This window comes from Pyrus communis, chromosome 8 (genome assembly GCF_963583255.1).
Source record: "Pyrus communis chromosome 8, drPyrComm1.1, whole genome shotgun sequence".
NCBI classification, from domain to species: Eukaryota; Viridiplantae; Streptophyta; class Magnoliopsida; order Rosales; family Rosaceae; genus Pyrus; species Pyrus communis.
The window spans coordinates 16,212,697-16,228,726 of NC_084810.1; the positions used below are offsets into that span (position 1 = coordinate 16,212,697).

At 38.6% G+C, this 16,030-nt stretch overlaps 3 protein-coding genes across 3 annotated transcripts; 1 reads left to right on the forward strand and 2 right to left on the reverse strand.

Moving 5' to 3' along the window:
- The first annotated feature begins 2,849 nt into the window (after positions 1-2,849).
- On the forward strand, positions 2,850-3,813 carry LOC137741508 (stress-response A/B barrel domain-containing protein At5g22580-like). The gene is made up of 2 exons (XM_068481214.1): positions 2,850-3,107; positions 3,456-3,813. Exons 1-2 carry the CDS (start codon positions 2,956-2,958, stop codon positions 3,697-3,699), a joined length of 396 nt encoding a protein of 131 aa, XP_068337315.1. The 5' UTR covers positions 2,850-2,955; the 3' UTR covers positions 3,700-3,813.
- Positions 3,814-9,871: 6,058 nt separating this feature from the next.
- LOC137743027 (uncharacterized) lies at positions 9,872-10,591 on the reverse strand. The gene is made up of 2 exons (XM_068482949.1): positions 10,392-10,591; positions 9,872-10,232 (listed from the first exon to the last, which is right to left on the reverse strand). The coding sequence occupies exons 1-2, from the start codon at positions 10,589-10,591 to the stop codon at positions 9,872-9,874; spliced, it is 561 nt and encodes a 186-aa protein (XP_068339050.1).
- A 1,774-nt stretch (positions 10,592-12,365) lies between these two features.
- LOC137743028 (fructose-bisphosphate aldolase 1, cytoplasmic-like) lies at positions 12,366-15,310 on the reverse strand. The gene is made up of 3 exons (XM_068482950.1): positions 15,200-15,310; positions 13,754-13,817; positions 12,366-13,541 (listed from the first exon to the last, which is right to left on the reverse strand). Exons 1-3 carry the CDS (start codon positions 15,308-15,310, stop codon positions 12,493-12,495), a joined length of 1,224 nt encoding a protein of 407 aa, XP_068339051.1. The 3' UTR covers positions 12,366-12,492.
- Positions 15,311-16,030: the final 720 nt, after the last annotated feature.

Genomic DNA, 16,030 nt, shown 5'->3' on the forward strand with positions numbered 1-16,030 from the left:
CACCCTTATAAGATTCCTTAAGAGAAGTTCCACCGGAGGTGGAATAGCCCAGCACCCAATCAAAAAACCAGGCTAGCACCCTGTTAATTCACTCCAGCCCAGCAACTTGCCTGGTACCTAGCCCAAGTTGGTCTTTGGGCCAGCCCAAAATTGACTGATCAAGGAGCCAGGCTATTTGCCTGGTGCGTGCAGCTTACTCATGAGTGGGTGCAAGTACGGGACAAGGGTGCAGGTAGCAGGGCCCGCTGTCAGCCCACTTGTGCTTTACCCAGAAGGAGGCGACGTGACCCTCTCAATGTCGTTGGATTTCCAACGGCTAGTTTTTTGTAGACCGTTGGATTTCCAACGGTAAAAAAAATTTAAATTTGACTTTTAAAATGGACCGTCCGATCATGATCATTGGCCATGTGGCAGAACCTTGGCTCTTGGATTTGAATATTTTTCAAATCCAACGGTCCAAATTAATTAACTATATTAAAATTTATTAAAAATTATGAAAAAATACATAAAAATTATTAAAAAATACATAAAATTTTTAAAAAAGTTATTTTTTTTCCCTATAAATACCTAACTCTCATCTTTCACCTTACACCACATTTCAATATTTTCCACACTTTCTACCAATGAATTGATCATTCAGCAGTACACTGATGTGCAAGAGCCATATTGGCAAGTAATCCGCCAAAATGACTTGATTGAGCAGCAGTGGGGATTGCAAGAAGGTGAAGATAATTAAAATAAGCTTATGGTTGAAGAATAAAGTGTATTTGATGAGTTTATGTAATTTTATTTTAGTGTATTTTTTTTAAGTTATTTGATGAGTATGTAATTTTATTTTAGTGTGTTTTTTTTTTTTAAGTTTATTTGAAATTTTATCCGAAATTGGTTAAAAATCTTATTCGAAAATAAAACTATTTTTTTTATTTATTCTTTTAAAAAAATATAAAATATTTAAATGGGCTGGATGCCAGCGCATTTTGTAAGGGTGAAGATTGTTTGTCCCATCGCATTTTTAAACTGGGTGCCAGCGCATTTTTTTAGGGATGGAGATGCTTTGGCTTATTACCGTTGGGGTCTATTACTGTTTACTTGAGTGGATAAATACGCTGGATGCTGATGTAAAGTGTTGACAGGTGGAACTGCTCTAAAGAGTGTGTGATATCATTTATGCCTTAGGGTCCCATAATATACAATAATATACCCCGCAGCACATGGCTAGGACATGGAGAAAAGTCCAGCAATAAGAACAATTGAATTATAATATATATATATATATATATATATATTAATCATTACAAAGAGGAAAAAATTACAATTGAATATATATTTTAAAATCAGTCCTAGTAGTTCTGCAGAGTGATAATGGACCAAGATCCTCTTTTGATCTAAGGATGAGGATCCTCCTGATCAAGAAATATGGGTCGTTGGATTTCATCCAACGGTTATAATTATTATAATTTTAAAGGGACCTCCCTGTTTGTAGTCGTTGGATTTTCATCCAACGGCCCACACTCCTTGATCAGGAGGATTCTCATCCTTAAATTAGGAGAGGATCCTGATCCAGTGATAATAGCCCCTCAACATATATACATGTGTGTGTGTGTATATATATATTAATCATTACAAAGAGGAAAAAATTGCAATTGAATATATATTTTAAAATCAGTCCTAGTAGTTTTGCAGAGTGATAATAGCCCCTCAAAATATCTAGTCCCATAAGAGTACTGTAAGGGGGCGTTTGTTTGCCCTCACTAAGCATCACAAGACTAGACTGGACTAACTATTAGTCTAGTCCTCTGTTTGTTCAATACTGGGATTATGTTTAATGGGACTAAAGGGGACTCGCACGGACAAACTCCTTCGCTAGGAGTTCTTAGCGAGACCCCCTAATACCCATGGGATTGCTAAGACCTTCCCTTCCTCTCCTTCGCTTCGCGTCCTTTATCTGCCTTCTGTTCTCACAAACACCGAGAGTTACCACCGGTTATACTCACCAACTTTGGCGAGATCGCCACCAGACCACCACCACACTCTCATCGCCCCGAACCTCAACTGGAAAACCCAATCTCTTGTCGTCATCTCATTCGAACAAGACCCTAGAATCATCACCACTGTCTCACCGTCATCTGATTCACCTCTAATCCGCCTAGGCCCTCACCGGAAGACAATGGTCGAGAGCTTGACAGGCGACGGCCATGGTGAATAAAGTTTTCTAGAGTGAAGGATTTGATTTTTTTTTTGCGGGATTTTGGGTTATGATTTAAGGATTTTGGGTTCTGATTCAAGGGTCTGATTTATTAGAAATTTCAAATATAGTTATGTGGGGTAGTTGGGAGGTTTAGATAGAGGAAGTGGGCGGATTAAAAGATGATAGGTTTGGACAGAGGAAGTCTAGAAGATGATTCTAGAAAACGAAAAATGATAAACTAATAATAAATATTAGTAGTATAGATTAAATTAATAATAAAATATTATAGATATAGATTAAATAATATAATATTAGAGTCTTATTTTTTTTAGTCCGACACTTTACCAAACGTTTCACTAAATCAGTCCAGCTTAGTCTATTCTAAGCCAGTCCAGCTTAGTTCCTGAAACTAGTTCAGTCCGAAATAGTCTGATACAACAAACGCACTCTAACTTCAATAAAATGGGCATAAGGACCACAATCGTCATATTCATGGGCAAAAGCAAAGTTATGACAACGGAACTGGACAAAATTATACCGTGCGGTGGAGCTACTGGATTGCTGACTAGTGGGACAACAGTCCCATGAAAATATTGAGCAAGAGATATTGTTGTCCTAAGAAAGGAGAGGACTGACTGATTGCCTCCAAACAGGGTCATTGGGTGTGACAGGGGACAGGTAGGAGTAGGACTGTGGAAGTTGATACACAAGCAATGGTTATGTAGGGTATTATAAATTGGGGGATTTGGGCTCTTTTTTTTAGCTTCATGGGTAGTACAGTAGAACTGGAGAATAATATTATGGGGGAGTTCAAGCACTTGGTGATTGTTAAGTTCAAGGAAAATGTGTTGATGGAGGAGATTCTGAAAGATATGGAGAAAATGGTTGCTGAGATTGATGCTATTAAGTCCTTTGAATGGTAAGCTCTTATAATTAAAGCATAATAGCTAGCTTCAAATGTTCATATGATAAATATGTAAAATGAGCTAGAGCAATGTTCTAACTTTTACTTGTCAATTATTTGAGATTTGATACGTTATATTGTCAGACTATCACTAGAGTGAACATTTCTACACGTAATACAGTTAATTAGAAAACGGTTTTTACCTTCGCAGGCACCCCATTTGAAATTAAAACAATAATTATGTGATTCTTCATACTGTAGTATGAGATCATTAGAAGTCACTAGAAAATTATACAATGTTAATTACTTATCACGAACATATATATTTGATCATAGCCTGCGTGCTTACTCTTTAATTTTCAGGGGACAGGACTTGGAAAGCCTAGAGATGCTTAGGCAAGGGTTTACCCATGCCTTCTTGATGACATTCAAAAATAAAGAAGATTACAGTGTGTTTCTCGGCCACCCTAAACATCAAGAATTTTCGGCTACATTTTCAACAGTTATAGAAAAGATTGTGCTGCTTGATTTCCCGGCTAACCTTGTCAAGCCACCACCCAAGGCACCAGCAGAGGAACCATCAGCTGCCCAGAATGATCAGAAGTAGCTTAAAATTGCAAAACTATGTACCCAAGAAAATGGATTATGATGAAGTACGCTGCTTCTGCTTGAGTGTGGAGTTTTTAGTATTTTCCTCAAAATCTATGGGTACTGTTTAATTGTGGCGATAAATCAATGATTTTTAGTGTAATTTCAACTTGTGTGAAAATATATTATGCACATTTTGCCTTTCTTGAGGATTCATGATTGGACATGTAGCTTAGCTTGTGGGATTTGGCTACTATGGTAGTAAAATTTTGCGGTCTTCAGATTCAACGTTACACAAAAAGCCATGTTTTGGGTGTGATAACCTTAACCAAATGTGTTTAATTTCCCTCAAACGAATGTGTGATCCATTTTAGTAAAAAACCATGATTTAACATTACACAAAACAGCGACGAAACATACAGCTCTGATGATTCATCAAAAAACTTACCATCGCCAACAGTAGTGGGTGAAAAAGGAGGAAATCAGGCAGCAGAATCTAAAGGGTGGAGAAAAGTCACATTCCATTGGGCCACCGAAAAAGTGGGATTGAAATTGCAGAAGTAATACATGTCCCTGTTAAGATGCCAAAAGTCCAAAAGGACTTTTGAAATCACAAAGTAATATTATTCAACGGATTAAAAAGTAGATTCTTTGTTATCTTGATCTTCTGTACTTCCTTATAGTTGTGTGGAAAAACAAAATAACCTAATAATCCAGTTTATTTGAAAATGCAAACATTCAAGAAATTCAAGAAAATCTGCCTCCTGCATCCTTTCCTTCTATTACTCAATTTTTGTTTAACAACTTCAATTCCTCAAAATGCTTCAACAATCATTTGTCACAAACTGAAAACTCAAACGCCATTTTCGAAACCAAATTCAACCGCGTTTTCTCCGCTAAACCACATTTTCCTTGTGCAAATCTCGAAACCTATACCATAGTAATAGTGACGAGTATTGAATCCACCACAAATCTCTCCACCACATCTGCTGTCAAAACATGGTCCCACCATTCTCTCCATATTGTTTTATGTAAATAATCAAGAGTTATTCTCTATAAATAGAGCCTCTATTAATCTGTTCCCAATTTCCTATACTAACTACCGATGTAAAAGTTTGAGTATCTCCAACCCTTCTTGTTCATCTTCACTCCACTATGTCCCTTCTAAACTTCCATCGCCCAGTTTTCGTTCCCGACAGTCCAACTCACATTTACTCCGATTGCTCAAACAAAAACCTTGATCCTTCACCACATTTTCAAAATGTCACCTGCCTGCATGCATGTGGAGCTTCTTCAAAGATTCAAGAACCCAAACTTTACGGGCATACATCGTCCTCTTGCTTACTAGTTTATGATCTCACAAAGCCAGACTTGGGTTTTCATCCAAGAGGTCGCACTTGCTCATGTTACAGCCAAGGTTCTAAAAAACGCTAGACGCTAGTCGGGCGGTGAGCTAGCGTCTAGCGCCTAGGCGCCTAGGGGGGATCTAGGCGGGCGCCTAGGCGGGATCTAGGTGGGCGCCTAGGCGGTCTAGGAGGATTTAGGTTAATTTCTTGTATATCTTGTTAATAAATGCATATTGACACATAAAAAATTATACTTATATGAAATCCATTAATAAGATAATAAAAGAATGATAAAATACAAAAAGAGTATCCAACAAGTCTAAAATTTAAAAATACATTAAGCATATATGCCATATAACTTAAGACATTTTGAATGATTATATCTAATTTTTAAAATAAAAGTAAAAATTTGAAGTAATGGGTTGGGTGGTTAATAATAAAACTACTAGGAAGCCATGCTAGTCATCCCTTAATGAAACCACGCCCATTGGTATCATCCCCGAAATCATCTCTCTTTTATTTATGATTTTATTGGTGTCCTACTTTGAACTTTGGAGCCAAAAATGGTCAGAGCATGGGTCTTTTATTTATGATTTTATTTGGGTTGGTGACACTTTCAACTTTGGAGCACCAAAACCAGTCAGAGCATGCATCCTTTCCCATTTCATATCAACCGGTCCTATCTTTCTCTCACATCTTTTCTCTCTCTCTCTCTGACACACACACACACCCCACGTTCCTGTGCACTTTCCACTCCCTCACGTCACTATCTCCCTCTCTCTCTCTCTAAACCTACACACTTAACCACCAATTTTTATCATCACTCACACATCACCATCATTTTTGTTTTTGAAAACCGGTTCTCTCTTCTTTCTCTCTCTCTCTACCTTCTCTCGAAACCATCTTTCCTTTTAAGATTACAGCTCTCTCTCTCTCTCTCTCTCTCTCTCCCCCTCTCCCTCCCTCCTTTCGAACTCTCTGCCTTCTTTCTAAACCACTATAGCCAAAGAGAGCTCCAGGCACCATCACCATAAATTCCAATTAAATCGAGACCCCAAACCACCAAATGCAAGACCTGCGCAACCGGGGATCCCTATGGTACATTTGCATGTTAAATTCTATGATGGAAAGTAGGAGAATCTAAGCAAGGGTTCTCGGTGAGAGTTGCTCTAATGGAATCGAGCTACAACTTTTGAAAATTGAGCTTCTGGCGTGGAGCTCCAGCGAGGGACCCGTCGAACTTGGGGTCCCATGAGCTCGAATTAGTCCCGTTCGAAACTCAGGTAGGTTAATCCATGCTCTACATGTTAATTTCAAATTTAAATTCGAGTTTGCGATTTTGGGTTTTTGTTTTGAATTTCTTCTCAAGAAACCATTTCACTCCACCTAGACAACCGCCTAGACCACCCAGGCTGCCTAAGAGTGCCTAGGCGGGCGCCTAACAGCTCCCTGATTTTTCTTAACGATTCGAACATAATCGCATCGGCACACCTCCGCCCAGCGCCTAAGTGACCGTCTAGGCCAATTTTTATAACATTGGTTACAACATGGTGTATGAAAAACCTTCACATGGAAACAATGAAAGATATGGGTTGAAGACGAGGATGTCTTTCAACATCCCTGACCAGGTACCCAATATTTGCGACGATCGTGACAAGCCTAATGGAAATTGTGGTGCTGGGTTGAGGTGCATATGCCACCCAAAAAAGTTCAGTAAGTGCCTAGTTTCATAAAGTGTGAAGTGAGACATATACTAAATAGATTTATCAACTATTTAAAAACTAGTATAATTAATGTGGTGTTTCTAATGATTTAATTTGCAGAAAACAAAGTCATTTCAAAAGGTGAATCTTTCACTAGTTCTAGTAATATCCTCTTCTTTTTGCTTACTCTTGTAGTACAGATAGTTTTGGATCACTGAAGCAAGAAAGTTAAGTCCCTAATGTATTGGTTTTTTTGTCATTTACTTCATAGCTGTAAAAAATAAATCAAAAGCAAATTTTGGGTTATAAATATGCAAAAGTTAGAGAGGTAACCTTTGCTAGGGACATGACCGAGGCGGGTGCAAAATATCACAGTTTAATTTCGTAACTATAACAAAAGGATTGAAGGTAAAAAGAGGAAGTGAGAGATATTGATATTAATGCTTTCAGTTCTTTTCTTTTGCAATGTGTATTATGATCACATACGGAGTGCTCTTTATATAGAGCAACATCCATGACAAACCAAACAAATGAAATGATTGCCACTTTTGAAAACATTACCCAACAACAAATACATCACTATTTTCAAGTCTTCCTCACTGTGGTCATTCATTCGCACAATTTTACAACACTTCCCATTGGATGCCCACATATCAACATCAGTTGCCTCGTTAAAACCTTACTCAGAAAAACCCAGTGGAAAAAAAATCATAACGTGTTATAAAATTGTGAGAATGAATGCCCATAGTGAGGAAGACTTGAAAATAGTGATGTATTTGTTGTTGTGTAATGTTTTCAAAAGTGGCAATCATTTCATTTGTTTGATTTGTCACGAATGTTGCTCTATATAATGAGCACTTCGTGTGTGATCACAATACACACTGCAAAAGAAAAGAACTAAAAGCAACAATATCAGTATCCCCCACTTCCTATTTTTACCTACAATCCTTTTTGTGTTATAGTTTCGAAACTAAACAGTGTGATATTTTGCACCCGCTTCACTCTTGTCCCTAGCAAAGGTTATCTCTCTAACTTTTGCCTATTTATAACAGGTTATCAGCATGACTCTCTAACCTTAACCAGTTCTCATCTCCCTTCACCGAAAAATGTTTCCTCCCAAGAATTTTCCTATTCTTCTTCCTCCTCTACTTCACCTGCTTGATGTAACCTCACGAAGAACTGCTAGCACCATGCCTGCTTCTAGTTCTCAATATAACAATTACTTATATCCTTGATTTCTTGTTTGGTGTAGCTCCGAATTACTAACCCAGTGTTTATTATGTTAATTTTATTGTGATCGAAGATGGTATGGTACCATTGCCCCATCTTGAATTGCATATTTAATTTTACTGCAATTTTAGGTGGTGTGGTATAATCACCCACATTGCTCTGCATACTTAAATTTTCCTGCTGCTTGAGTGGTACGGTGTAATCGCTCATACTATGCTATATTGTTTGAATGAGAGTGATGCAATACAATCGCCCTCCTCATTAATCATGTAAATCTCGAGCCTGAAGTTTCGAGTGTTTATCATTTTGGCTTGAAGATCAAAATGAAAAATTTGTAAGCACCAGAAATTCTAACACTACATTCCTCCAGAATACATATTATTGCAAGTTCTTACACATCAAAATTTTCTTTCAGAAAAGAAAATAGCGAACTTGGCAAAACTTGATTTTGTTGCCCCTGGATATTACTTGGAATACCTACCTTACCTGGATAGTGGATACCAAGATCCATCTAGAGGCAGGGAATCTTGGAGAAACCATCAAGCAAGAAAACAGTGCATCCTTTCAAGTTCAGGCAAAGGCCATGATCTTTATCCGTCGCCACCTTAATGAAGGACTAAAAAGCAAGTACCTAACGGTTGAAGATCTATTAGCCCTTTGGAAGGCATTGAGAAATAAATACAATCACTAGAAAATGGTGATTCTTCCAAGGGCTCATTATGAGTAGACACACCTAAGGATCCAGATTTCAAGTCAGTTGCAGAGTACAACTCTGCAATGTTCAGAATTAGTTCCTAGATGACTTTTTGTGAGGAAACCATCACTGAGGAAGATATGCTAGAAAAGACTTTCAGCACATTTCATGTCTCTAATGTGCTCTTGCAGCAGTAGTATAGATAGCGAAGCTTTATTAAGTACAACCAGCTTATATCGGTGCTCCTTGTGGCTGAACAAAACAATGAGCTTCTAATGAAAAATCATCAATCCCTACCTATTGGATTAACACCATTCCAAGAAGTGAATGTTGCTTCCCTTGAAGTGAGCACCACATCCTCTCATGGTAATAGTTACAAACGAGGATGTGACCACAAATGAGGCCGGTGGAACGGGAAAGGCAAGAATCATGGTGTCCAGTTTTACAACTAGGTTCCAAGGCATAATGCAAGCCCGAGCTTCAAAAATGTAAATCACCACAAAGGTAAAGCCCATATGAACAACATTCCTAGAAACCCTAAAGGAGCCTGCCATAGGTATGGTGGCAACGGGCATTGGGCGCGTACATGTCGTACCCCAAAACATCTAGTGGACCTGTATCAAGCTTCCTTCAAGGAGAAAGGTGTCGAAACTAAATTCCTCGACCAGGCTAAATCGATGGATATACCTAATCCAGTGTTTGATTTATGAAGGCAATTGAACACAACCCACCTAGATGTCTCAGACTTCATTGTGGAAAAAGGGATTGAAGTGTATCGATCCTATTGAATCATTTATGTTTGATGTACTCTTATTATTTATGAATACCCATTTGTAAACCACAGGGTTTACATCAGCGGGGTTTAAACTACCGATCCAAAAACGCTTCGCAAATAATAAGAGTACATCAAACAGAAATGATTAAGTCGGATCGATACACTTCATTCCCTCTTTCCACAATCAAGTCTGAGACATCTAGATCAGGTATATCCATCGGTTTAGCCTGGTTGAGGAGATTGGTTTCGTCACCCTTTTCCTTGAATGAGGCTTGGTATAGGTCCACCAGATGTTTTGGGGTACGACAGGTACGCGCCCAGTGCCCATTGCCACCACACCTATGGTAGACTCCTTCAGGGTTTCTAGGAGTGTTGTTTATATGGGCTTTACCTTTGTGGCGATTTACATTTCTGAAGCTCGGGCTTAAATTATGCCTTGGAACCTAGTTGTAAAACTGGACACCATAATTCTTGCCTTTCCTGTTCCACCGGCCTCGCTTGTCGCTACATCCTCGTTTGTAATTATTACCACGAGAGGATGTGGTGTTCACTTCGAGGGAAGCAACATTCACTTTTGGGAATGGTGCCGATCCAATAAATTGGGACTGATGATTTTTCATCAGAAGCTCATTGTTTTGTTCAGCCACAAAGAGCACCGATATCAGCTGGTTGTACTCAATAAAGCCCCGCTTTCTATAATGATGCTGCAGGAGCACGTTGGAGGCATGAAAGGTGTTGAAAGTCTTTTCCAGCATATCTTCCTCAGTGATGGTCTCCCCACAAAGCTTCATCTGGGAACTAATTCTGAACATTGCAAAGTTGTACTTTGCAACCAACTTGAAATCCTGGATCCTTAGGTGTGTCCACTCATAGCGAGCCCTCGGAAGAATTATTGTTTTCTGGTGATTGTATCTATTTCTCAATGCCTTTCAGAGGGCTAATGGATCTTCAACCGTTAGATACTCGTTTTTCAGTCCTTCATCAAAGTGGCGACAGATAAAGATGGTTGTCACCAGATCTTGAGAGGATGCACTGTTTTCCTCCTTGATGGTTTCTCCAAGATTCCCTACCTCCAGATAGATCTTGGTATCCATTACCCAGGTAAGGTAGTTCTTCCCAGTAATATTCAGGGCAACAAAATCAAGCTTTGCTAAGTTCGCCATTTTCTTTTCTGATAGAAAAATGAGATGTGTAAGAACTTGCAATAATATGTATTCTGGAGGAATGTAGTGTTAGAACTTCTGGTTCTTACAAATTTTTCATTTTGATCTCAGGCCAAAATAATAAGCACTCAAAACTTCAGGCTCAAGATTTACATGATTAATGGAGGAGAGCGATTGTACCGCACCACTCTCATTCAAACAATATAGCATAGTATAGTCGATTATACCGCACCACTTAAGCAGCAGGAAAATTTAAATATGCAGAGTAGGGTGGATGATTGTACCGCACCACCTAAAATTGCAGTAAAATTAAATCTACAATTTAAGATGGGCGATGATACCACACCATCTTTGGTCACAGTAAAATTAACATAAATAAACACTGAGTTAGTAATCAGGAGCTACATCAAACAAGAAATCATTTGAGAACTAGAAGTAGGCATGGTGCTAGCCATTCTTCGCGAGGGTACATCAAGCAGGTGAGGCAGAGGAGGAAAAAGAACAAGAAAATCCTTAGAGGAAGCATTTTTTAGGAAGGGAGATGAGAACTGGTTAAGGTTAGAGAATCGTGCTAATAACATGTTATAAATAGGCAAAAGTTAGAGAGATAATCTTTACTAAGGACAAGAGTGAAGCAGGTGAAAAATATCACACTGTTTAGTTTCGTAAGTTTAACACAAAAGGATTGGAGGTAAAAAGAGGAAATGAAGGATACTGATATTATTGCTTTCAGTTCTTTTCTTTTGCAGTGTGTATTGTGATCACACACGGAGTGCGCTTTATATAGAGCAACACCCGTGACAAACCAAACAAATGAAATGATTGCCACTTTTGAAAACATTACACAACAACAAATACATCACTATTTTCAAGTCTTCCTCACTATGGGCATTCATTCTCACAATTTTTCAACATTTTGATAGTTGTTCCCATTTCTATTTCATCTGTCTGTCCCGTAAAGATTTGTAGGCTCCATTCGGATGGAGAAATTTGAATTAAAGGATTTGGATGTGAAACTTTTGCCACATAAACAAGAAATCATTAAATAGATTGTACTTGAAACAACTAGATGTAAGAGGGAATCTTCACTAGGCAAACCACCTGGTCGGATATTTGTAGGGATGTCCAGTAAGAAATTGTCACGTTATCTCGAGTGGGACTGGATTAACAAAAAATCAGAAGGGATTTGTGTGCTTGTAATGAGTCATTTGGAATCCATTTACTTTTTTCGTGTCTTTCTTATTCAAATCTTGGGATACATGGATTGCTATATTTCAAACGAACAATTTAACCTTATAATCTCTTCTAAGTTTCTAAATTTGAAATCCCTCAATCCAAATGAGCCCTTGTTATTTTTTTTTTCTTGTGACCGCATTGACAAGCACCAAGTTGTTAAGGAAATACATGATATATTTGTACACTTAGAGGGGGCTTTTCAATTCCCATTTTCACTAGCTACTGCTTTTGTAAAGGAACTATAACTATAAGTTGAGGTACAACTACATTCTTCATGATTTACTGTAAGGTACAATCTGCTTTAACGTTACATGAACCTAATCAACCCACAATTATTGCAGCAGTACTCTAACCAGCATAAACCTAATACTTGAATATGTTTTCTGGCCAACGCTTTGTTGTTAATAGGAAAATGACAGGCAATGACAGAAAAAAAAGAATTATACTCAAAATCCAGAAAGTGAAAAATATGCCCGTAGTAAAAAACAAAAAAAAACAAAAAAAAAAAAAAAAAAACTTAAAGGGCAATAATCAAGCCGTGACGATACATGCCACCGAATTTTAATCAGTTGCATTCCAAAGAACAAAAAAGAAACTTTCATTTCTCGATTAATTTCCTAACTAACAGCAATATATAAGGAAATATGAATTGACCTGCAAAATCTTCAATATTTGTAATCCTTCACGTGAAGACTCTCCGAAGCACCATCTCCCAATGCAGCATCCCCTTTGTAGGTACCCAAAGTTGCTTCTGAATTAGCTTTGCACCTAGCAAGAAAGGCAGCCCGTGCCTTCTCCACATTTTCATCCTTTCCAGCCCACGCCTTTAGGGTACTCTGCTGCAGAGCCCGCCCGAAAGAGAATGAAAGTGACCAGGGTTTCTTGGTATTGAGCTTGTTCATAGCATTCAAATTGAGGGTAGCTTCCTCCTCACTCTGCCCACCAGAAAGAAATACTACAGCAGGAACAGCTGGAGGCATTGTTCGCTGCAACGCCCTTAATGTATGATAAGCCACCACCTCAGGTGAAACCTTTTTGGCATCTGAACCAGGGGTAACCATGTTTGGCTTCAAAAGAGTCCCCTCGAGAAGGACATGGTGATCGTTCAGTGCTTTATAGCACGCTGCAAGGACACGCTCAGTCACATCTGCGCATCGCTCAATGTCATGAGATCCATCAACCAGTATCTCTGGCTCAACAATTGGTACCAAGCCATTCTCCTGGCAAATGACAGCGTAGCGCGCTAAGCCATTGGCATTCTCGTTTATAGCAAGCTGAGTTGGCTCGTTCGGGCCAATCTTGAGTACAGCACGCCACTTTGCAAACCGGGCACCAGCTTCATAGTATTGCTGGCAGCGCTGGGCAAGACCGTCAAGACCCTGAGTTGTGGTCTCACCATTAGTTCCAACAAGCTCAACAGTGCCCTTGTCAACTTTAATTCCAGGAAGGACGCCACCGTCTTTGAGGATATCAACAAAAGGTTTCCCGCCGGCTGTTTTCTGGTAAAGGGTTTCCTCAAAAAGGATCACACCGCTGAGATACTGGAGTGCACCCGGGGCACAGAAGAGGAGCTCACGGAGAGCTCGCCTGTTATTTTCAGTATTCTCGACATTTATGCTTGACAAACGCTTGCCAATCGTGCCTGTTGACTCATCTGCAGCAAGGATTCCCTTCCCAGGGGTACCAATGTAGGTAGCATTGGCTACAAGTTCATCTGTAATACATGATAGTAGATGTCATTTTTGGTCTTCCTAAATGAATTATTTGGGGGATTGGGGGGATGGAAATTGCAACAACATAAACTATTAGATAGAAGTAAAAACAAATCAGACTAAACATAGTATGCTTTCTTGTATTCTAGAGTTACATAAATCCCAAAAATATCTCGAAAAATTGTGAAACGGGCCAGATCATATGGACCCGTACCAAAGTGGCATGAGCCTAAGATAGGCAGGGCAGGAGTACTAGTGAGTCTATAAAAGGTCCAAACCTGGGATAGTGCCAAGAAATGTCGATTACGCCAAGAAATGTATCATTCATCAATATCAAGATCATCAAGAAGACTGCATAATGTGATCAAACGATTGATCATAACCAAAATGTCCACGAAAACACGGCTCCAAATTCCAATGAATGAATATTTGGAGCGCAACTAGAATCTTTTGAAACAAAAAAACAAGATATAGGCATTGCCCTTATGATCCAGCTCTTTCAGCAGTTCTCTCTATTCCGTTGAAGCCTTAAAATTCTCTCTTACTCACAATTCTCCTATTTTTTATGAAGTAGCAGAAGAAAAGTCATAATATGACTACATGATTGTTCTTTGTTTGTTATCCTTTATGTACAATTTACTTCTACAAATATCTTATCAATTTAGATCCAAAATGTCCCCAAGCCGATCAAAGCAAACCGTAAACCAAATAACTGCTTAAGCCTATGTACATAAACAATACCCTATTTAAATTCAACAGCACACAAACGATTCAAATAAGAAAATCGAAAAAGAAAAAACCCTAATGATAATTCATTGCAAAAGAAAAGCCTGATAGGAGGTAGCAGAAACATAATAAAATCAAGAACTCATCAGATTAGAGATTAGAGATTAGAGATTAAAGATTAGAGTAGGGAAACAAATAATATAAGAAAACCCACGTACAAATTAAAATATGAGGTAAAAGAAAGGAGATGCAATGCAATTACCATGATACTTTCCCTTAAAGCAAGACATAATTAGTTTACTAGTGAGAGAGACGAAGGAGAATCAGAAACCGAAGAACGGGAAGAGAGCAGTTTTAAGGTTGGTTTTATTTGAAGATTTATTTGTGAGTGCAAGTGTTAGTGCCACATGCAGTGGTGGATGTTGTCACCACACATGGTGTGTACTCAATGCCGGTAGAGAGGGCAACGCTTTAGGTGGTTTCTTTGACGCTTTCGTAACAAACTAGCCTATTGTCAATTGGTCGTTTGTATGTTAAATTAATGACACGTGTTCTTAATATTAATTTTTTGACACATGTTCTTCTGTTTAGCTCCAAAGTCAATGTAATTAACTTTGTAAATTTGAGAAAGTTGAGAAAGTAGCTAAGAAATATAAGATCAAAATTGATAATTTATTTCGGAACAACCCCATCTAGAGAGAAAACTACAGAAAACCTTCCTTTGCAACTGGCCCTTACCTTTTGGCCTTGGGGTAGGAAGCAACCCTTGTTACAAAATCCTTCTGTTTACTCATCCCTCGCTCTCCTGCCTCTTGATTTTTTTTCGTATCGAATTGTTGCCGAGGAATGTTGTAGTCGTCAGGATAGTTTGTGTGTTTTAGATCCAGTTGCCAATTTCGACACATTTGGGGTTGAAAGTGTTGAGTATCAATACCACATCAGCATCCACATCAGCATCAGTAGTGAAGGCCACTTCAGCAGAGTTTGTTAAATGATGGTTAAAGCTGTTGGAGTTTGTTAAAATGTTGGTTGAGTTTGTTAACATTTAGCTTAAGGCACGTGTGCCTTCTCCTAGCTATATAACTCTGGTTGTATCTCATTTGTAAACACAGATTAAATAATCAAAAGCATTTTGAGCTACTTGTTCTCTTTCAATTGTTTCTCTCTCTAATTCTTCAGTTTTCTCCATTCCTTATTGCCCTCTGATTCTTTCTAAATGTAGTTAATATGGTATCAGAGCCACCAATCTCACGCCATGGATTCTGGTGGTTCAACTTTTTAGTCGTTTTCATTTTTTTTTCTCTAGTTTAGTTTCTCTTCACATTTTCATTGGATATTTCGATAAGTTTCTTGGTGCTTCTGTGATTGTACTATTGCTTCTAGGTTGATTTTTTTCTGACGCCAGATTGTCATTCGTAGACAGTGAGGCCATTCGCAGACCACCATTGGCTTTTGGTGTTTGCAGACCATCACCAACGAAATATGTCACTTATGCACTCCAGGTGTTTGACGAAATTCCCAGCTCAAAAGTTACTATGAAATCTTCATATGAAGGTTTACAGAGAGCGTTGGTCACATCCGGAGTCAAAGATATTTCCAAAAATAAGTCCTTCACCTTCATTGGAATCGATCACTGACATTCAGTCTTCATCGCAATCAGGGGTTTTCCTCAAAATCTTGAGCTGCTTCGCCAGAACCTTGCGATTCTTGTTTGCTCAAATCTAGAATTTGTGTCTTCTTTCTTCCTAATGGGTTCTTTCCTATC

Bases quoted from the DNA above. Each gene is read 5' to 3' on its own strand.
- LOC137741508 (XM_068481214.1), top strand. From the start codon at position 2,956: ATGGGTAGTACAGTAGAACTGGAGAATAATATTATGGGGGAGTTCAAG. The intron at 3,108-3,455 runs GTAAGCTCTTAT...TTTAATTTTCAG, and splicing joins GCTATTAAGTCCTTTGAATG to GGGACAGGACTTGGAAAGCC.
- LOC137743027 (XM_068482949.1), bottom strand. From the start codon at position 10,591: ATGGCGAACTTAGCAAAGCTTGATTTTGTTGCCCTGAATATTACTGGG. The intron at 10,233-10,391 runs GTATCTAACGGT...TGCAATGTTCAG, and splicing joins GATGAAGGACTGAAAAACGA to AATTAGTTCCCAGATGAAGC.
- LOC137743028 (XM_068482950.1), bottom strand. From the start codon at position 15,310: ATGTTAACAAACTCAACCAACATTTTAACAAACTCCAACAGCTTTAAC. The intron at 13,818-15,199 runs GTATTGATACTC...GCACTATCCCAG, and splicing joins CTGATGTGGATGCTGATGTG to GTTTGGACCTTTTATAGACT. The intron at 13,542-13,753 runs GTACGGGTCCAT...CATGTATTACAG, and splicing joins CTTAGGCTCATGCCACTTTG to ATGAACTTGTAGCCAATGCT.